This window comes from Anoplophora glabripennis, unplaced genomic scaffold (assembly GCF_000390285.2).
Source record: "Anoplophora glabripennis isolate ALB-LARVAE unplaced genomic scaffold, Agla_2.0 scaffold154, whole genome shotgun sequence".
Taxonomy (NCBI): Eukaryota; Metazoa; Arthropoda; class Insecta; order Coleoptera; family Cerambycidae; genus Anoplophora; species Anoplophora glabripennis.
The window spans coordinates 165,461-188,983 of record NW_019416346.1 but is presented as its reverse complement, the minus strand read 5'-3'; the positions used below and the strand labels follow the sequence as shown (position 1 = coordinate 188,983).

General features: G+C 31.4%; 1 protein-coding gene across 2 annotated transcripts; it reads left to right on the top strand.

Annotated features, from left to right (window-relative positions):
- Window positions 1-1,037: 1,037 nt before the first annotated feature.
- On the top strand, window positions 1,038-23,464 carry LOC108903770. 2 transcript variants are annotated; one of them, XM_018706061.1, is made up of 5 exons: window positions 1,038-1,526; window positions 1,580-1,695; window positions 2,625-3,134; window positions 16,588-16,747; window positions 23,156-23,464. In XM_018706061.1, the coding sequence occupies exons 1-5, from the start codon at window positions 1,244-1,246 to the stop codon at window positions 23,230-23,232; spliced, it is 1,146 nt and encodes a 381-aa protein (XP_018561577.1). In that variant the 5' UTR covers window positions 1,038-1,243; the 3' UTR covers window positions 23,233-23,464. The 2 variants fall into 2 exon arrangements, with proteins under 2 accessions (XP_018561577.1, XP_018561576.1); XM_018706060.1 differs by lacking the exon at window positions 23,156-23,464 and adding an exon at window positions 9,700-9,945 and having other exon boundaries at window positions 16,588-16,681.
- The last annotated feature ends 59 nt before the right edge of the window (window positions 23,465-23,523 follow it).

Below are 23,523 nucleotides of genomic sequence, written 5' to 3'. Positions count from 1 at the left end.
GTATAAATAGAAGTGATCGAGTTTGTGAAGAGGGGCGAAAAGTTTCCTTCTTTAGGTAAGTAAAAAAAGGGAATATATGCAAGGTAAATATGTACGCCATTTTTCGGTTAACGTCACAAGTTTCCAGGGTTAGCTTTACAATTTTGTTCGCCCACATAGTGTAGTGATTAACGTGATATTGTTATTATAAAATAATGAATGAATTACTGTAAAATATTTTTATTAATTGTTTACTTTATGTGAGTCTTAAATTTTTATGAAATTTTACCAATTCCCGTCATTTCGAGATAGCTGAAAACTAATTAAATATTTTTTTCAATTAAAAAAATCGCAAACAAAACTCATTTCAGGTTCAGTATTCGTACAGTCAATTAATTTTTATTAAAGATCGTGGTTGTTTGACGTATCCATCTCGAGATGTCGTAGTAATATGCTAAGAAACGGAAAAATTAATAGAATTTTTAAATAATGATGAAAGCAGAACACCTAGGCTACAGAAAAATAAAATTGTTTATCATGTATTAAAAAAATGTCCGAATGTGAACATATTTGAAAATTTGCATGAACATCAATTTGATAATTTGCCAAACAATTGTAATCATGTAATAGAACTTGTAAGGGCAAATATTAAATAAATTAATGTTATTTAAGGGACAATAAATATATTTAAATTATTTTGTAGTTTTATTTAATATATGACACTAAAATATACTATTTTCTGAATTACAAACTAAAAATTGAATATTTCTCATAAGATGTAATATAATGTTTAATATGTAATAAAAATATTACTTAATCCGGATCTGCTCAAAGATGCGCGCGATCAGATTGCCTTCCGCACTCCTCTCCCCCGGATTTTGCATTCACTGGTACCCGTGCATTGGAATTAGATACGGCCAGTCTAGGTGGTCTGTGGTTCCTGTGTTTCTGACTTTCTGTCTGTAATAGACTTCTATGATCTTTATATCATGCGAGTAGCTCATGAGTCTCATGTCTCATGACTAGCTGAGCGCTAAGCCGGTCAGTGGTCCCTGGGTCAGTGCAAAAGTGAAAACTGTGAAAAGAATACGGAAAGCTCTTATACGCAAAATGGTTGTGCTAGTAGTATTTTTTTAATTTTTAATATAAATTTGTATGTAATGTTATTGGATTTAGTCTAAAACTAATGTGTTTCACGAATATCTCAAAATTATAAATCTACGAAATTAATATGTTTTGTATGAATAGTGATATTTAATTGAAAATGAGTGAAAATAATAATACGAAAAAAGTTGAAGGGGGTCAAAGCAACACTGTGGCTCCTGTTCCACAGCCACCTGCAAATCAAAGCTGGGTACAATTTGATGAAGATTCCACACAAAATAAAGATTCTCCTGCTGTTATAACAACTGAAAGCGTACAGGTTAATTTAGAGAGAAGCCTCAGTAAATCAACTGATAGTAATAATGTTGCTGTTCTGGATCCAAAACCACTGAGAAATGTGGAACTACCTGTTGCAACAGTGGAACCTATCAGACAAGGCTTTTGTAAGTTGGAACCAAAGCGTTCGATCATTTAGTAATGTTTTATTTATTTTTAGCAAATGGAGATATTATTGTTACTCTTCTACCTGTAAATACTCGTTTCCCATGGGTAACACCAGCACAATTCCGTCCTGAACTAGTGCCTGAAGAATTAATGGCTCAAGGCCTTACTGTAAGTTGATATTTTCTGCAGAAATATTTATTTTTAAGCAAGAGGAAAATTAATGTAAAAACAATATTAGGTAATCTTGTGGAGAGTACCTACAATTTTGATTATTCTTAAATCACAAAAATTAAATAATTAGGCATTAATGTTATAAAAATTAGTAAAAATATTGTAAATTACAAATATATTTTAGTGCAGTGTTGTCTCTGATTATGATGTTGTACTTAAATAATAGTACTTCATCCTTTAAACATTTTAAAAATGTTCTCTTGATTAAAAATTTAGTCATGCACCTGATAAGAATGGCATGCAATACTCATAACGATAACCTGTTACATTACCATAAAAAGAATCTGTCACATACCAAATAATTTTTACTTCCTGTTATCACCTACACACAAAGTATTCGTTTATCTACATTATTGTGTGTTTTAATGAATCGATTCAGGATTGGCCTTAAAAACTGTTTTACTAATGCATTAATTATATATTTTTAAGTATAGTAAAAATGTTTCATTTTTATACTTGTGGTTATGAAAATAACCCTTGATGTGCTATTAAAATTTTATCAATAATTACTTCAGGCAAGGAAATACCTGCTATAATAAATATAATAACTTTGTATCGCCATTCATGCAATACTTCATGTCTTTTAATTATTTTTCACCAATTAGGAAATTTTTTAAATAGATAAATGTTTTGTACCTAGTTTATCTCAAATATGGAGTATATTGAAATAAAATTTTATAAAATTTGGGATAATAAAAACCATCTTTAGCTTCATATTAAAAATTAATATTTTCTTTTTTTTAATGATTATTTTATTATTTTTCTTTATAGTTTGTAACCTATTTAATTCATTTGTATCAATACGTAATTATTCTTTAGCTTAACCTAAAAATATTTTATAATCTGAAATGCAATAATTTTTTTAGCTGACAGTGGAAGAATATGTGCAAGCAATGGAATTGTTAGTAAACGATGTGCGTTTTTCACTTTATAATGTCTGCTATAAAAGAATTTTGGTAGTATGGATAACACTAGCATTTCTTGTTCTATTGGGACTATTATTTTCGGGCCTGACAGGTCTGATTCTCTTTGGATTGGGTATTGCTTGGCTGGTATTGAATGCTGGTGCAATTTTTCTGTCAATGTACTTAAAATTTAAATTACAAAGAAATTTAGAAAGGTGTCTGGCCCACGTTAATAAGCAGCTACTGCGGCATAAGATTGTAATAGCTCTTGATGATCGAGGTAAAATCAGTTGCCATAAGGTGAACTTATGTTTCTTGTATATGGATTCAGCTCCATGTATTGCACATCTACAAACTAGCATCGAACAGCAAGAAAGGGACCCCACAAGTGGTTGGGAACAGCGTATGGATATAACTTCCCATGATATTGTTATACAAGGCAGTAGAACTACTAGATTGTCCAGAAAACAGGTGAGTGTGACTCGTCAACATAAAAAAATATTAGTTGTACTTTAATGTCACCCATTTTTCTGAAATAGGTACTTAACATTTTCTCATTTTTTAACGAGCAAAATCAGTTATTTTTAATTCTGAAAACACTAATGTTACTAATAACTACAGTATAAAAACATCTTTTGCAATAAATTGAAATGATATCTCCCTTAATTAACATATTTTATATTCTAAGATTTGCTTTGTAAATTTGTCTAACTATGCAAATTATTAAAAAACTTTTGAGTACTAGGTATTTTTCACTTATCTAGATTATAATTAGCGTTTAAATTTTTTTTGATTTTAATAAATCGTTTAATTACGAATTTAACAAATATATCAGTGTTACGCTGCAATGATCGCTGAATACCTACTTGTTATTTGTTAATTTAAAATCCATGCTATATAATGTGCTTATTTAATGTTTTTTTTTATCATAAAGCAGAATGTTTTCTTTCGGACTAACTAATGGAAACTAAAAATATTCTCGACTAATATTTAACAAACTAATTATTTACTGCATGTCTGATGACCATTATTTAAATTTATGGTAATTGTTGCTACTGTTCCTGATTACAAGTTTCCTGTGATTACAGAATAACAATAAGCAACATTAAGGTTTTGCTTTAAAGCAGCACTAAATAAAATGTATGTTAATGTTTGAAATGTTTTTATTATTTACTGGAAGCATTCGCCATATAATTTTATTGTTATTATAATTACAAATTATATGTACCACTTTGTCTAAGTGGTACCAAAATTAAACTTATACTGTTTATGCAATAAAGAAATTTCTCTTTTATAGAAAATAAATTTGCAATTAAGAAACACATAAATAAAGAACATAATTTTGCAAAAATGTTGCCAGTTTGTTATATGATTTTCTTATTTAAAAAAAATTATGAAGTGTTTTGTATAGTTAGCAAAATATTTGGTATACATACACTGTATACAATTAAGGTATTATAAAATGTGTGAGTATCAAGGTCTTTCAACAACCAATGGTAGAGGTATGATGGCCACTTAGTATCTTTAAGTTAGAAAAAAAGTTGTACCACCCTGCATAATAAGATCCATTATTTATTTGTAGATTTAATAAGTAGAATTTAACTGAAACAAAATACTCTAAATTGGATTAGCATTAAGATCAAATTAGTGTAGTTGCTCAAAATACCACCCACGAACGTTAATACAAGCCGGGCATTGCTTCAGTAAATTATTTACTGTCGTTCTGTTTATTACATTTTTAAAGTATTGCAGTTCTGTAAAATGTATTCTCTGATATATTCAGTTATAATATCACAAGAGCATAGAAAATATTCGATTATACTTCCGAGTCACGCGACGTATTCTGCGAAACACCACGACAGCGTAGCTGGAGTTGTGTTTTAAGGATATACGTCGAGTGAGGAGGTTAGTATAATCGAATATTTTCGTTTGCTCGAGTGGTATTCAATACGATTACATAATGAATTAACTAGCGTTCTATTTTTTTTTTAACGTTTATTGACAAATGTTAAAAAGTATCGTTACCATGACATAGTTCACATTGTTGGAGGAGGCGAAACACCAAAACGGTTATAGCCCGAGAGCCAGCAACCGTTTTGAGGTAGTCATTTGGCAAAAGCTGAAAATTTTTCCTACGCTTCATTTGGTATCACTAGTAAGTAAATCGACCTCCAGCTCGCTCAGTTCCGGGGGGTTTAGCTGCGGCAGCCTCCCAAACACGTAAAATAATAAAATAAAAAAACTAATACCGCAAAAGCTGAGACTTTGTTGACAAGTTAATTATGTTATAAACAAAAGAAAAAATGCAATCCGCTGACTTTAGAGTGGGGGGTTATGCCTCAGCTTTTCACCTAAAGAAGTCAAAAATATGCGCTAGATAAACTGATACCGCAAAAGCTGAAATTTGGTAAAGTAATAGTCAACTTAACCAGTTATACGAAAAAAATGGTCCGCTGAAGTTTTTGTGGTGTATAAGTGCTCAGCTGACGAATTGAAGGCGCAGCACATCGCTATACGTGCGGGGCATTGCATCTTTAACTTTATTAGCTGAGCACTTTTCCCTCACTAAATATAAAGCTGAGTATTTTTTTCATTTAACTTATTAAATTAGCTATTGTATTAACAAATTTCAGCTTTTGCGGTATGAGATATCTATAATTTTTCCATTTTTTAAGTCTTAGTAGTAATTATATAAAAATATTCAACTTTTTTTCGAATATTTATTTACAGTAAACGTTATGTATGAAAAAATTTAATCTATTTCATCTTCCGATTCATCACCCTCAAACTCATGGTCGCTGGAGTCAATGTCGATTCCTGCCATTTCTTCCTCATCATCTGTAAATATATAATAATAATGGTAATAATAATAACCACGGTAGCGAAGTCGGTCGAGCATGCCGTGGCAGGCATTTCTCGGCCAGACTTCCTATTCTGGTCCGGGTTCGATCCCTGGTGTCGGCACTGGCAATGTCGATGGATAAAGGGTGTTTGTCCGCGTTTTTTCAAGTGTAACCCCCTTCCGCACAGCCTCTGGCTTTGGATTTGGGGGTTGTCTCATTTCTGTGGTGTGTTTTATGTTATATTATTAAAAAAACGTTAATTATAAAAAATAATTACATATAGTACGAATATTTTTAAATATTTTTAAATTGTATTTTACATATATGTAAATTAAATAATCAAAAATTTACACTTAAATAATTAAATTTCATTATAGAGCGAAATATATTAGTATATTCTAACCTCTACTATTTCTTTGTTCATCCTCGATAATTATATCTCCAAGGGAAGAGGGCAGCTGTTCACCCTCGAACCATTTAAAAATAAATTTGTTCCCCTTCTCTTCCCAGCCGAAATCAGTCGGATATAATTCTGTTGGGACCTGAAGATGAGCGTGTGCCCAAATATTTGCAATATACGTTGTCCGCAGCAAATGTTGGTGCAGTTCAATTTTGCAAGGCGGTAGAGCTGATCCGTCGATATTATTTTTTGGCAAATGGAATATGTCATCGTTTCTTAAAATATTATATGTCTTCAAAAATGTTGCAACTCGAGCCTCGTTGACTTTGTTAATTTTTTTAAATCCATACATTCGACAAACATATTCTTCTATACTATCAAATGTATTCTGCATCCCTCCATCAGGTACGTTGCTTAATTTAATAAAACTATCGATGAAAACTTCAGAGTTGCGTAAAAGCTTATAGGGCCGAGTTTTTCCTTTTTTGAAAAATGATGGGTTGTAATCGCAACCTGTGAGGGCATGAAAAGCTGGCAGTGCTGCGCTTAATTTAGGGCCTAGTGTTTTATATAGATGACTTATGTTAATAAAACGCTGATTATTACCGACTCCGGCTTCCATTGAAACTTTAACATTAGGATTACTTATGGCACTCATGTTAGCCAGATTGGAGTAGGAGAGGGGACGTATTGGATGCTGGGACCCATGACGTTCAGGTGAGGAAAAAGGAATCTTTCAAACTATGAACCGAATATCCAGTTTTGTACTCATGCGATTGTAATTTCCGAAGTGGTTATCTAACTTTATCTATATGTACATTACATACATATATTTACTGTTTATAATTTTGTTATGCAAACATAAGTATTTAAATGTGAATATTTATTAAAATTCTTTGAATTGAAAAACTCGTGAGATCATTTATTGTAAATAAATATTCGAAAAAAGTTGTATATTTTTATATAATTACTACTAAGACTTAAAAAATAGAAAAATTATAGATATCTCATACCGCAAAAGCTGAAATTTGTTAATACAATAGCTAATTTAATAAGTTAAATGAAAAAAATACTCAGCTTTATATATAGTGAGGGAAAAGTGCTCAGCTGATAATGTTAATGATGCAACGCGCCCGCGCGCATAGCGATGTGCTGCGCCTTCAACTCGTCAGCTGAGCACTTATACACCACAAAAACTTCAGCGGACCATTTTTTTCGTATAACTGGTTAAGTTGACTATTACTTTACCAAATTTCAACTTTTGCGGTATCAGTTTACCTAGCGCATATTTTTGACTTCTTTAGGTGAAAAGCTGAGGCATAACCCCCCACTCTAAAGTCAGCGGATTGCGTTTTTTCTTTTGTTTATAACATAATTAACTTGTCGACAAAGTCTCAGCTTTTGCGGTATTAGTTTTTTTATTTTATTATTTTACGTGTTTGGGAGGCTGCCGCAACTATACCCCCCGGAAGTGCGCGAGCTGGAGGTCGTTTCTCTTACTAGCGACACCAAATGAAGCGTAGGAAAACTTTTCAGCTTTTGCTCTTTTGGTCATCAAAAAAGGTCGCTGGCTCTCGGGCTATTATACCACGTCGTCAAGAGTATAATCGCATATCAATACATAGTAACTACGTAAAATTTGTAATTGCTATTGGCTAAATTTCTAATGAATTATATAATCAACATTATTCACTGGAGATGGATATACGTTTAGTTTCAAACTGGAACATAAAAAATAATTCAATAGATTTAGAATGGGAAACCGAGCAGGCAGGATAATTCATGTCTAGCTATTCCCTGACTTCTCTCCCGAAATGTGAGGGAGCTTCATCCAATTATATACACATTTTTTGTCTGACATTTAGAGGTAAATCATCCAAATCGATTAACATAATCGTTTTGTAGAAAGTTCAATAATTTCTGTACGTTTAAGTGCTCTGAGTTCTTAGATGACTTCCACGCAACTATCGACGAAACCAGCTCGGTTGAATATTTAGTACTTCTTCTTTACATATTTAACAAAAAACAAATAAAGGAACGGCACGCGGGGAGAGGGAAGTCGCTACCTACTACGAGCGATTTATCACATTATTTCCGGAGACTCCCGGGCATTCCAGTAGAGTTGAGAACTCTACTTCCACTTCTCTATCGTTATGTTTCTATATACCATACTCAGTAAAATGTCAGTTTTTTTTTACTAAAAACGATGTGATGGAATTCTTCTGTTAGGAAATCTTCTGTTATAGTTCAGTGCTGCCGTTCGTGCATTTCTATTGTAGAAGCTATAGTTGTAATAAATGAAAATTGAAAAAACGTGGAACTAATTTATCAACAAATAAATAATAAACTACTACCACAAGATTTAAAAACTGACAACATCTCAAGAATAGTTTGACATACACGAAGAATTACAAACAAATGAGTGAATATTAATTGTTATTGCAGTTTATTTGCAACTTAACTCCTTTTCTATTAGCTTCTTAACCTGGAGAGAATGTAATTTTACTATTACATTTTTTGCCTGAAATTAAACCATGTTTAAAAAATGTCATCGGTTTTAATATTATTCAGGATGGTAATTTTTTTTTAAAATTAATAATACTAAGTGCCCATAGCTCCGCCACTGGTTGTTGAAAGTGCATAATATTAACACATTTTATGACAACTTAACTAGGGTATATCAAATATGGTCTAAATATCTCCACTACTTTGACGGTTAGACAGAAAAATTCATACGGTTTTAATATTTATGTAATTTTTTGAAAACTTTTTATCTCCCTAATAAACCTCTAAAATAAATTTTATATAACCAACTGGCATTATTTTTCCAAGATCTGTTAACCCTCGAAGTTTGTACTTTTAAAATTAATCAACCTGTATTGTTATAGAAGCGGGAGTTTATTTCATAAAGTTAATTTCATTAACGTACAGACTTGACTCGCGTAACTATTTTATTTTTATTATTCAGCTTTGCTTTTAAAGTACGTAGTATTATTAGCGCTTGCATAATACTTAGATCTATTTCTAGCTTTGGTGGTTTGTTGAATAAAATTTTCCTATTGTTTATTTTTATTTTTTATTTTTACATTGGTGAGTAGAATTCAAAGCTTTATATATAATTAAGCTATATGTAATACTTTCTAAAATCCTTTTATTGAATATCAGCTGCTGTTTTAGGGGATAATATTTAAATCTCTTTGTGGTAAAGTGGAAATACAAATCTATTAACAATATACATTATTAACTAAAAATGTTTTCAAAATGTTACTAATATACTTGGAAAAATGCCAAAATTTAACATGCGCAGAAAATATGTTAAGTGATAATTCCAATACATGTTATGTAAAGAAAATTCTTAGAGGACAAAGGATGTTCTAAAATAGTGAGTGGTGAAAAAAGCTAACATATTTAAACAAATGTATATAAAAATAAAAAATAGTAATTATAGACATATCAGTCTAAAGTAAAAAAGCCACTAATAAAAAATATTTGTTACCAGTTTTTAATAAGATGTTCATACCTCCTCCCTCTTAGCATGTGTTGTTTCTAAAATATTGTTTTGCAATGCCAAACGACTAAAGCAATTATAGTCTGACTTATTAAATCTATTTACAATGTTTTGTTCAAATTAGAAATTAAATCGCCTTGAAATTTATAGCTATTAAACAGCATGTTGAAACTACAAAATTCCTATCATATGTACCTAAAACATTTCTTCTCTATAGGTAATTCTGATAACATTTTCCAAAGTATCGCTTATTCGTTTATGTAATATAAAATTTTTTCCTACCAGGGTCAAGCAGAGCTGCTATTTCTGAGGTATTTGCAAAGGTGGGGTAAAGACTTTCTTAGGAGAAGGTTAGATTGGACATTGGATGAAATGTTAGGTAACCCGTACAACCCGAGACACATCACTTCGGCACTCTGCCCTTGTCAGTATGTGGAGGAAATTCTTGCAAATAAACCACCCAGGACAGACAACGTGAGAGATTGCTGTCCTGTCTGGTCCAGGTTGATGACACGCATGGGCATTTATTAAGTAATTCTCTTTCTTCTTCCCTCTTATTCTTGGAGTATTAGCACTTAGATGTGTTAGTTAAAGCACTGGGCAAGGTGGAAAATTAGCAGTATAAAATTAATAATTTTATTAAAACTTAACAATTTGGAGAAGTTTATAGGTACTCGTACTAATTATGGAAATATGTCTATAAAAACTAATTTAAGTAATAACATTTATTTATCCTACAAGCTGCTGGTAACTAAATATTGTGATATATTGGAATTGCAAAACATACTTAACTATAGCAAAACAGAGATTTTATGACAAAAACAGCAGCTGTTCCTGTAACATCTAAATGTTACATTTTCCCTTTATTTTAATATACAAATAGTCCAATCAGTTGGAAGTTTTGCCTGTGAAGTTTTAGGGGAGTTTTGAAAATTGGTATATTTATAGATTTTGACGTGCTCTTTCCGTATTTTTAATTTGCCACCTCTTTTTTTTCTGGAAGTGGCCGCCATATTGGAAAAATGGTGCTCCAAAACAGTTTTTCGACGATATTTCCTTTCCGACTCACTTTACGATGAAGATAGTCATGTAATAAATGAAACTAGGAAACATTTCCTATAATTTATGTATCAACCTTTTTTCTGGGAAATGAATAGTTTTGGCGTACGAGCGCCGCAAAGTCTACTCCAACACGCGTATTGGCCAACAAACTCATTTCCACACCACCATGAGTAGAGTTCAGCAGTGGTATGGAGTTGGAAAAAATGCAGAGCGGTGGGGATGGAAAAAAAAAGCAAAGCAAGAATGGGCTAATTCCTGTCACCACACTCGAGCCCCCAGCTCCAGCAAACTTGCTGAAACTAATTTCTTGTAAATGTAAAAAAGGATATCGGGGAGCCCGTGGATGCAGAAAGGCTGGACTAAAGTGCTCCGTTATCTGCGCAAATTGCAATGGTAGGTACCTGCGACAATTCGGATGTTGATCTGCAAGACAGTGATGAAGAGGAAGATACGGAGACAGTTCTTCAGCAAACCGTCGACGAAATCGAGGAAGAAGGTGATGAAGTCGGAGAAGAGAACCCTATCGCGGATAACTTGGAAGAACTTCCTATCCGTGAGGTTTTGCTCAGTTCTGAAGACGAAGAACTTGCAAAACCTGGTCCATCAGCGATAGCGAAGCGAAGGAGAATGCACTAAATTTAGTCAACAGTGCTTCACATGTGGATTAGGCCTACTGGGGATATCACTAAAAAAAAACGCGCCAGGAACTCTACTCATGGTGGTGTGGGAAATGAGTTTGTTGGCCAATACGTGTGTTGGAGTAGACTTTGCGGCGCTCGTACGCCGAAACTATTAATTTCACAGAAAAAAGGTTGATACATGAATTATAGGGAATGTTCCCTAGTTTAATTTATTACATGACTATTTTCATCGTAAAGTGAGTCCGAAGGGAAATATCGTCGAAAACCCGTTTTGGAGCGCCATTTTTCCAATATGGCGGCTACTTCCGAAAAAAAAGAGGTGGCAAAATAAAAATCCGGAAAGAGCACGTCAAAATCTATAAATATACCAATTTTCAAAACTCCCCTAAAACTTCACAGGCAACCCCCTTTTTGAGCGCCAACTGATTGGACTGTGTTATGATACGGATACAGATGCTAGCACAGTAATATACACTTGTAGTGCAAGCAAAAGGTTTTGCATTTGGACAAATAGTTTCAAATAGTTTTCAATTTAGAATGGAAAATTTTATGAATAATCATTAAACCTACAGCAAATATGCCATAAAATTTAATGATAATTCCTAATTTTACCTTTAGATCTGATGAATGAGATCTCTATCTATCCAGCGGTAAAAAAAAGTATTGTCAACATTTATTGCGAAAAGGAAACCACCAATATCATGCATAAATACCATTATATTGATGATGATATTAAGAGATGCGTCCTCCAAAATTTCTAGAAGCTGTTTTTGTAAAAAATGTTAATAATTTTCTGCATTCAGTCTGTTCAGCTGCTTAAATTGAAAAAAAAAAAAAATAAATATAAAAACTTGTGTTGAAATTACCTTTAATTATTTATGAAAACTTTGACACTGTTGCTACGAAACTAAATATTTAATATACGGTTCAATGTTTGTGAAGAACAAAGGCATGTCACAGAAATATTCCCCGGTCATAATATGATTAACCCCACAAAACCTGATTCTAAAAGGTATGAGGTAGGGAAAGGCATCAATGAATTGAATATCATCTTCCACATATTTGCATGTAACGATCATCATGAAACCTCAACCATCCACCATGAAAACTTGAATCTCCCACTAGTGGGCAGTAGGAACTAGTTTGACCACTCCTGATATACACCATACATACAGGGTGTAACTTTGAGTGGGGGTCATGTTTATACAGAGGCTTCCTTTGATCTTTAGAAACACGTATCAAATTCAAATTCCGTCGTAAAAACTTATTTTTTTTAACCGTTTTAGTAATTTTGGTACCCACCAGCTGGACAAGCTGGTGTAACCTCAAATAACGGCGCACTTTAGTCGTTCACAATGCTCTTTGGTGCTCGTTACTTCTTGCTTCGTCACTGTTGACGTTAACCAGCACTATCTCCCTCACTTGCATTGTAGATTGCCAACAGACTTGTTATAAATACATGAATATTACAGCGGCAGGGTACACAAACTTAAAAGTGCAATTTAAAAATTCTAATGATAACGACTATTTGATTAAAAAAAAAAAAGAATTTCAGATTCGTATTCAGGAGAATACGTGCCCCTAAAAAACTGACTCCTATTTAAAGGCACACAATGTGTAAATTAATTTCATGTGTACATTCTGCCAAAAAAATATCTGGAATTTGTCATTTAAAAGTTCTGCTTTTTTGATGGAAAATTGGTAGCACTGTATTCTACTCTGACGCGAAGTTTGAATAATAATTGTGAATGAATTTTTTACCAAAGGCTCAACGAATGTCATCGAGCTGCCACTGTATTCAGCAGATATGGTCCCTGCTAAGTTTTCCTCTTTCCCAAACTCAATTTACCACTTCGTGGAACACGTTTCACATCGATAGAAGCCATAAAACAAAAATCACTGAGAGTTGAAATCCATACTGGAATATATGTACATTTAAAAAGTGCTTTGACACATGGGTTTTTTGTTGGAAAAAGTGTATTGTTTCAAATGGAGCATATTTTAAGTAAATTTTGATGATTAATTGAATATATCATGTTTTATTGACAAATTCTAGATACTTTTTTGGCATAATGTATGTGGATTTTCAGTACTCCAAATATTTTTTTTGTGAGTGTTAAAAGTACCTACTATTTTTGTAAACAGAGTTTTGATCTTGGAGATTAAGATACCATTTACAAATCCTATGATAAATTGTGTCATCATCTTGTTCTAGATGTAATAATGTCAAAGAATGGTAATAGATTAGTTTCATAAAAATTCAATAAAAACACTGTTGATTTAAAAATTTTTCTTAACTTGCATATATTGAAAACTGTTCGTTATGTGCAAAATAAATTAGTTGCTCACTTTGAAGTGTACTGTTCATATAGCATGAATATCATAACACGTAATTGTAAATACAGGATGTAAGAAGTTTGACTGCCATTACTTCAACATAAGATAGAGTAATGATAAATGAATAAAAAAGTTGTATATTACAGGGGCCGTAACATTAACATTGGGGAGTTTCATCAGAACGTGACAACAGCACTTAACCTAACGCTACACAACTGATGTGTACCACGTGTGCACGCAGCAGACTTGTCCTATGGAAAAAATGTAAAGAACTATTATTGTCAATCATTTAGTAAATTTTAAGACAATTGTTTTTCAGTTTCTAAATAAATAAAATAATAAAATGTATCGATTTTATAGTATGAAAATAGTGTTTTGCATAAATTTTATCTCGAAATTTAGTAATTATGAATCTCTTAAAACAGGAACTTAACTTTTAATCAAATTATGAATTTGAAAAATATGTAATTAAAATACCCAAAGATTCATATCATCCAAATAATCAGACTAAAAATAATTTAGGCACTTACCAAAAAGCAAAATACAAATACAAAACAAACTACAACATGTGCACATATGACACCTTCGAATCCAATTTTTGCGCACTTGCTGGAAAATTATTACGTATGGTAAACATTTTAAAAAAGCAAGGAGAAACACCTCAAGGAAAGGAAGTGGTACGCAAAAAACACTCCATCACGGTCGAATTCCAGATACCAACTGAATTGCATATTGCTGGTTGCTGGACTGCTTAGTACCTCGTGTTAACCGCCGCGCCATATCACATTGCTCGATATGAATTTTATAGAATTTTAATTTGATTACAATGCTAATTATTTTTTAGAATTAAGCATAAAGAAGTTCAAAAAAGTGATAAACATTGTATTTTATGGACACAGTTATGTCAGTATTCCTTAATTAATCGAACTTTTGTACATCAAGTTGGAGATTTTGATAATTTTTTTCTCGGAAACGGTTGAGTTTAGGACACATGTCGTATAAGTTTTTTTTGTTTATTTTAATGTATTACATCGTCTGTTACAATTAAGGCAGTCAAACTACTAACACCCTGTATATTCTCGAGGGGGTAATCATTAAAAAGAGAATTCTCAAATTCATCAATAGTGCATACTTGATTTCACAAATGATTACCCTTCTCATATAGGCGATTAGTCTTGGTGGCTATAATGTTACATTAATTGAGAAAAACAATATAAAAAATAAAATACTTTAAATTACTAAGTATATACGAAAAAACTGATATATATTTAAATATACAGGGTGTCCTGTTCATGTTTCAAAAAAACTTGTGTGCATGTCCTCATGGGTAGTTCATGTAAAGTTTTTTCTTAGACGCCCTGTTTTTGAGATACAGCGTGTTGAAGTTGTTACTTTCCAAATGGTTTTCCTTAATTATCTTTAAATCAGTTAAAGATAAAAATGTCAAAATTTGTACACAAGCAAACATCGACTGCGCGTTAAAAATAATGTGCAAACGATTTCTTTCTGAAAAGCAGTTTTGCCGACACATGTAATTTGAGGGATACAATCGAAAAAAAATATGTTAAATGTCAAAATTTATTACATTTCTAAACGGTTCTGTAAACTCTAAAACATACTAAAAAAAAAGGTATAGTTGTTGAAATTCGGTAGCACGTACCATTTTCGAGAAAAATGAAGTTGGCATAGAAGGAAATGTGGGACAATATCAGTATTTACTGTATTATTTCGAGTTTCACATTTATTTGATTGCACAACTGTTTTGTTTTGTATGTCTCCGAGTCTCCTAATATTTTTCTGTTTTTATCACTTTTTTTAAGCATTCATGTCTATCAACAATTCAGTCCATACAACAATTGTTTATTTTACTAATGGTAGTGCAGTAGTCTACAAAATCTAAAGTTAGTAATTAATAGATAATTAATTACCATAATCTGTTTATTTTGATTTACTTTTTTATATGTTAGTTTACAACAAACTGAGACATAATAAATTTTAATTTTTTTTTTTTTAGTTAAATGTTTTACAATTTAACTGTTTCATGTGATATATAAGAAATTAAAATTATAGTCTTAAATGCGAATACTGTTGGTAGCTAAATGTCTTCAGCTCTCTCAATGGTAAGGTCCTCTTTCAATTTAATATTTTGTTAATGTTCTTGTGCTGCTTTGTGTGAGCAAAAAAAATTCAACTTCATTTTTCTCGAAAATGGTACATGCTACCGAATTTCGACAAGTACACCTTTTTTTTGTAGTATCCTTTGGAGTTTACAAAACCGTTTAGAAATGTAATAAATTTTGACTTTTAACATATTTTTTCTTCGATTGTACCCCTTCAATTACCTGTATCGACGACACTGCTTTTCAGAAAGGAACCGTTTGCACATTATTCTTAACGCACAGTTAATGTTTACTCATGTACAAATTTTGACATTTTTATCTTTAACCGATTTAAAGATAATTACGCAAAACTATTTGGAAAGTAACAACTTCAACACACTGTATATCGAAAACAGGGCGTCTAATGTTACATGAACTACCCCCATTATTTTCCCATGAGAAAGTTGCCACAAGTTTTTTTGAAACATGAATGGGACACCCTGTATATAGAAATTGCAAGGGCATTTTTGTCAGTAATGTAGTGTAATTAGATTTAATATTAAAAAAATTCAACAGTTGGTACATAAAAGAATTCTAGCAGGATTTGAAGGATATTGGTTTTCCATATATGTGTCTTAGGGTCCATTTAATGAAAAATCTTCATTTGTTTTTTTGCTTATTACGTTAATGGTTCTGTACACCAGTATATAAACCAGTACACCCTGTATATATTTTGATTAGCCTTTGGTTAAAAATGAGTAACATTTGCAATTAAATTCCACAACAATTTTTTCCATACAATTTAAAAAACATATCATTGCCGTATTTACAATATTGTCGTGTTACATTATGTAATGGTGTTACTTAAAAATAATTACTATTAGAACATTTTTGATCCACTTATTGCCACTTCTCAGAATAAAATATCAGTACTATAAAAAATGATGCACTAACAGCACTTGGCATGCTCATAATAACAATTCGCTTATTAAGGTTGGCTGCTAATATAAATATATATTTTTTTCTGTTTCTAGGAGAGAGCCACCTTACTATACTTACGATATATATCACGTTGGGGACGAGATAGAGTTAGGGGTCACTTAGTTAGTCCTCCCGCAGCAGGTGGTCGTCATTGCGCTTCTCTGACATGCCCATGTCAGTTTATTGAGGAACATTTACATTGCAAACCCTCAGGCAAGTTGACAGTTTCGAACATTTTCTCAATGCCAGATCAACCTACAGAGTGTCCTTCATGTAGAATATTGTGACAGTTGCTTTTTGTGATGAAATTACTGGGAAAGGAAAAAAAAATTTCAACCTAAACGTGGCTGGAAAAATTTTATAGAAATAAGTACTACAAAGTAAAATGAAAAACATTTTAAATTAGGATAAAAAAAATCTCAAAGATGCAAAGATATAGACTTCCCTATTAGTGTGTTTAACATTGCTCCCAGTGCTTTTAAAAAAGCAGATTGATATTTTTTTAATTTTAGAATATAGTTATTAGTGGTATGCACTTTTTGATGAATATTTGATTCATTATTCTACTTTTCCAGTTATTTCCTGCATAATTGAATTGTCTATATGTTCTACCTTTAAGTCTTCTAACTTACAAGCTAAAGCAATGGACTGCTATATTAGTAATTTTGCTTGGGAGGGACTGGTGCTAACTAATTTTGTGTTTTATATTGGTAAAGGTTTCTTCCTTCTATTTTTACTCATGATTTTATTTTTATTTATTAATTTTTTTATTCAAATACTACTTCCTTGACATTGAATTTTGGTCTAGTTGTGAAAATAAGGTAATGACTTTTATTACTATATTTTACGGCTTTATTTATTATATTTTACAGAAGCTTATGCGACCAGAAATAGTGTACTTTTATAAAAAAATTTATGTTTTATTTATTTAAAAAATTGTCTCTATCTTGTGCCAGCTTCAACTCGACAGAATTATAATTGTCTTTATCTACACCATTTTCGTATTATAAAATAGGCAGCTAGAATGGTAGCACAAAATCGTAACTTGTAATTAGCAAAATAAATTGCGTAGACAAAACAAAAAAAATTAAATCCAATTGGAAATTTATTGGAAACATAATAGGAACAACAAAATTGTTCCTAAAAATATTTGAGTGTGACGTGTTCTGTGTGTATTTATTGTTTAAAGTTTAAAATCCTAGGTTTTAAAGTGTCAATTTTAATGGGAGATAGAATACACTTACTTCCCTCCAAACACCCTTTAATGTTGACCGTTTTAGAGATGTATAACTTTGAAATTGCTATACTAATTTTCTATAGTTTACGAAATGAAAGAAAAGTGGACAGTTTTCTGAAGCTGATCATAACAATGACTAATTGTATTGAACTATATGATCACCAGTTCAATAATTGGTTGAAGACTTCAACCACTGTTGAGCCGTATTTTGGTCCGCTGGAATAGCCTTTCTACATTATGCATTTTACATATACAGGGTGTACCACGAAGAGGACCAGTAGGATTATCTCAAAAAGTAATAAGAATTGAAATCTGAAAGTTTGTATACAGGGGTTTATCAAAAAGATCTATTCAATGAAAATAGTGTCAACCTTCTCGCACTTCCGGTTATACCGGAAGTCGTCATCAATCTGTTATTTCAAATGGAACACTATGTATATTTATGCATTTTTTATAGTATAGTATAGTAGTTATAGTACTATAGGCCAAAATGTAACAGTATTCAAGTTGGTGCTGTATATTACATTAATGGATGCAGAATTAAATTTACTTTAAACTGGGCCCTCTCCGTGATACACCCTGTATAGTACCTTATTGGCCTATTATACTATTAAAAAATTCCAACCTAAATTTGTTTAATGTATTTGATGTTGATACCTTATATTATCATCTGCTGACAAATGGTAAACTTTAAAAAAGGCAATGGATCAGTGTATAAAATAATATCATATTTGATGAATAAATTATCCACAGTGCAACTTATCGAAGGCGTTGAGTAATATGTTTAAAATCGCTGCAATGGTTTTCAATTCATTGACAGTGTGTGATCATTTCTGGCAGCTATTTATTGCTTTTGTGAGTAATTAGTAAACGTTGAAGCTAGAAAAATATACTCTATTTTTATCGACAGAGCAATCGAATATGTAGGGCCGTTGTAAAGATTCAGTAAAAAAAAGACGCCATATCGAAGTAATATATTACCGTTCAATAAACTGCACTGTGAATGGGGTTTTTTAGACTTAATGAATCAATAGGGCAATTATTAATAGTACAGGGTGATTTAAAACTTATTCAAAAAAAAATTTGTACATGTACATGTGTACGGGGACTCTTACAAATACAATTTTGTAAAAAAAATTAAAAAGGGCAGTTCGAAAATGATTTAAAAATACACTTCTGCACGGCACTGGAAACTGGTCCACTGTAAAAGCTAACCGCACAATGCGACCGGCATGGCTGCAGTATGATAAATACGGACAAAAATTCAAAAGAATTTCGCAAGGAAAGAAATAAATAGAATTTTATAGCACCTATTTTATATCAACAAACTCAACTGCTTTTGCCGTTACTGTTACTATTAATTTATAAAATTAATTTGTGGTTCTAAATCATAAAATAATTTGACATCCTAATGTTACAACTGTATCAAAATTTTATCCACCGATGCGATGTGTAAACACATTTGGTTCCATCTTTTTGACACTAACTACTAAAAAACTATTGTAAACACCACAGATAACAGGTAGACACTAACTCAACGACGATTAGATTGTAAAATCGGATTTCAGTATTCGGAGTCGCTGAGGCCACTTGGCTCTCCACACGTATTGCGAGTGACACTAGGGACTACAATTGTCCAGCTATGTAATGGTTGAATGCACTACAACTTCAATAATTTTTTCCTCGGAAACTAAGGATTTTACAAAAAATTTTTTTAACATATTGACTCCATTTCTCATGATGCTTCTATTCCCCCCATATTTTTTTGGATAAGTTGTGAATCACCCTGTAGTTGCAGTGGTTTCAAAGTTATCAAAGTCATGGCGAATTACAATTTCATTGTCGAGAAAATTGAACATAAATGATTAACAATAATTGATAAACATAGGGTGCTTCTAAGTCAGTGAAGTGTGTTTTTCGTCTACTAAATTTATCACGATATCGTATATTTAAAACTTTAATCAAAAAGTTATATTTTAAATTATATACGAGAAAATTCAAGGACTGAACATTTTTAAATAAAATTAAAAACTATTCTTTTAATTTTCATTATCAAAACAGCACATAATATTGAACGAAATCAAGAATGTGGTAGTACATTGAAATAATGAAACATTACAAATGTACAGACTAAAATGAATGTGACATATGGAAAATACCCAACAATGAGAAGTGGGGGAATGACAAGTACGTAGACAGATACCAGCAGTCCATTCAAGGGTCTTCATAAGGCAACCCAACATTGCATTGTCAACTAAAAATTCCTAAATCTTGGCATCACCAATATTATTGATTCGTTTACAATGACCAATGACAAATCGTTATGTCTACGCTTGAAATAATGTGATTGCTGATTGGTTGAATAGAATTTCGTAAAAAATTACACCAATCACATCTGATGAAACAAAATATTGTATTTTAATGTAATCTTGATCTTATCGTTTTAATTTTACCGAAATTTAATTGCCAACGTGAAGGAAATAAAATTACTGTTCAAACAAATTTCTGATCACATGGCTTGTAATCATTTATGAAGGCTTTGTACATTTGTAGTGGATAGTATCCTTATTATTTCATTCATAGCAAATTTCAAGCTTAGCAGGAACATTCCTCTTTATTCCGCATTCTCAGTTTCGTTCTTATACGTTGTTCACTATCATTCAATTCATTGTAACAAAAATGGAAACGAAGTTTTCTTCCTAGTCCTTGATTATCTGTATAATTTCCGTGGGTTTTTCTCTGTTGTATATTATTTTAACGTGACTGCCTTGGATATCATGTTCAACGTATCCTAAGTAACAGAAACTGCTTATAATCAGTCACATGTAAAGGTTAAGCAATTATTTTATCTACAAATGAATGATTTCTTAGAAACAAATGAGTAGTTTATTTTCTAAATGCTTATTAAGTTTGAATTGTAATGAGTAACGATTATTCCCAGCATATAAAATTAAACTGCAGATTGACAAGGTCATTTCTGTTTGTGTAACAATTCTGAAAACTCGCTCACATCTTATATTCTTTCTCAAGTGATGGTTTTGCAAAAAATACTCGGTTTTTACTTATGCTTATCTGTCTGAAATATTTCAAATGTAATCGAACAATAACAAAGTAATTTAATACTAGTGATAGTGAGGAGTCATGGTAGCTAAGGTGACTGAGTCACTATTTGGTCAAACCCAGACTGTATCGGTTTATTTCAGCTGCAGGTTAGAATTTTTGCCGAGTGAATTTGTGTCATGGATGCCATGACATTACAATAAATTTTTAGGCTACGGTATTTAGCAAAAATATATATAAAATTATTTATGGCTACTTACAAGATTAATACAAAAGACCATGTTTTACTTTTTATTAATATGTCATTTTTAATAAATTAAAAGTCCATCTCTGGCACATTGGACACGATATCTGGAGTCTAATTATGACTTTCTTAGTTGCAGTCAATGTTAGAGAGAATAAACTGGGATATAAAAATGTGAAATAGAGATGTTTGACAAAATTATAAACTTTATAAACCTACTATTCTAAATTTTATAAAACATAAAAGCCTTAAGTGTTCGTTATTAACAACTTCCTAATAATGTAAATAGACGTTTTATTGTTTTGAAAATTGTTTCCTCGAATTGAATAGTAATGCAATTGTTCCTTAAATTAAACTGACATGGTAATATTGATATGTTGAGTATAAAATACTTGATTATAATTATAGTTATTGTACTTAATCATTACATGTACTTAAAAAAAAACTTAATCCGTCCAGAAACTGTGTTAGTATTATAATGTGTATTATTTTATAATAATAAAAATTATACATCCACTAGGTGTTTGTTTATCTCCAATTTTATGTAAGCTTGCTATTTTTAATCACCCGCATTGGAAACTATTACACACTTTGCTTTTAACAATTTTCCTATGACAACTATTAAAAAATGCTTTATATTTAATGTACCTCATTTTTTTAAAGATATTTAGAAAATTTAATATAAAAGGTGATTCCTATTATTTCCTGTAATAAATAATTGAAAAAATACAAGCGCGGGTGATTTTCCGCCAAAAATAGGTAAAAAATTATATAGAATAGGACTATTAGAACTAATTTTGTATCAGGAAAAACATAAAATAAATGGAATCAAGAAAATATTAGGATTGTGAATTAATTTTGAGGATTTTTTTTTTTCAGTCACTACTTTTTCACTTTTTTCTGTCTGCATACGGATTCTGGGTTAAAAGAACAACTCATCTTTTGATGCTATGCACCAACCTATTAAATTTTTCCTATCTTCGTAAGATTGGAAGCGCTGCTTAGCCAGACCGTGTTCCATGTATCGGAACAAGTAGTGATTCAAGGAGTAATATCTGGTGAATATGGTGGGTGGGGTAAAATATTACATTTCAGAATTTCTAAGTATTTTTTGACTTCATGAACAACATGTAGTCAAGTGTCGTCATGTTGAGAAATTACTTTATTTTTATCGTGCCTTTGCTCAAATTACGGGTAACATTCAACGATTCAGCAAGTTCATCTTGCATTTGACATGAATCTTGGTCAAGTACCTAATGCTTCCAATTCCTCATCTTCGAACTTTTTCCATTGACCAGGGTGTTCTTTGCCAACTGTTTCTAAATTATTGTTTCTAAAATGCCGAAATCAATACTCAAGTTTTTATCGATGGAGTATATTCACTGTAAGCTTCCAACAGCACTTTTTTTTTTAATTAAACAGGAAAAGTAAAACTTTCCGCAAATGGTGTTTTATTGGTTTGTAATTGGGCAACATCTTCAGAGCTGAGAAAAAATGTGTTGTTTACACTTCGGCAAAATGACATAATAAAAAGTAAAGCCGAATAACAGAGCTTTGACATGAATTTAGTTACAGAAGTGTCTGATGCGATGTAGCATAATTACAGCATCTATTGTAAATCCTTCAAAATTAATTCAGTCCTAGTTCTATGTGATTCACTATATGAAGTATGTTTCTCATTTGTAGTCAGAGAATCACCTATAGTTTTATCGGTAAAATATTGCAACACTGTATATAACTGATCTAACAGAACTGTTTCTTATCATTTTTTTCTCAAGTTCCTTATACACATAATTACAATAAATAAAATAAAACTGCTTTCCTAATGATTATATGTATATATTTTTCATTTCTCTTATTTTTTTAAACATGTAGTGTTTCCACTGAATTCCCTGCAGTACTAAAAATTTTATCCGGTGCCCTCTTTAGTAGTTGCTTTTGGGTATAAATATGCTAAATGTATGTACAGTAACTACATTATTTTCAGTTGAACATGCAATCTTTGTAGGTGTAAAGGTACGTAAATTAATAGGATCGACATTTTTTTTTTACTGTTATTAATATCTGTTTTTCATTTCAGGACATCCCTGTATGATTTGTTTCTACATGTCTGATAGAAATGTTCAGTTAGATTCAACTTCAAGCATCCCTATTTAGTATAAATAGGAACTGTACTAAAATAAATATAAAACTAACAAAATAATTACACAATATATTCCAATAATTTAATTATACTAACTTAACAACACATGATTTAGAAGATTTTAAGTATCTTACATTTACCAAATTGTATTATATATAACAAACGTTTATTACAATAGAAACGGCAACAAATATTCTTCACGTTATACACAAGAAAATGCAAATATATATTACATTTTTAAATAAGCGTTGAAACATTTTTATTTCTACCCTAATATAAAAATAAACAAATAGTATATATTAGTC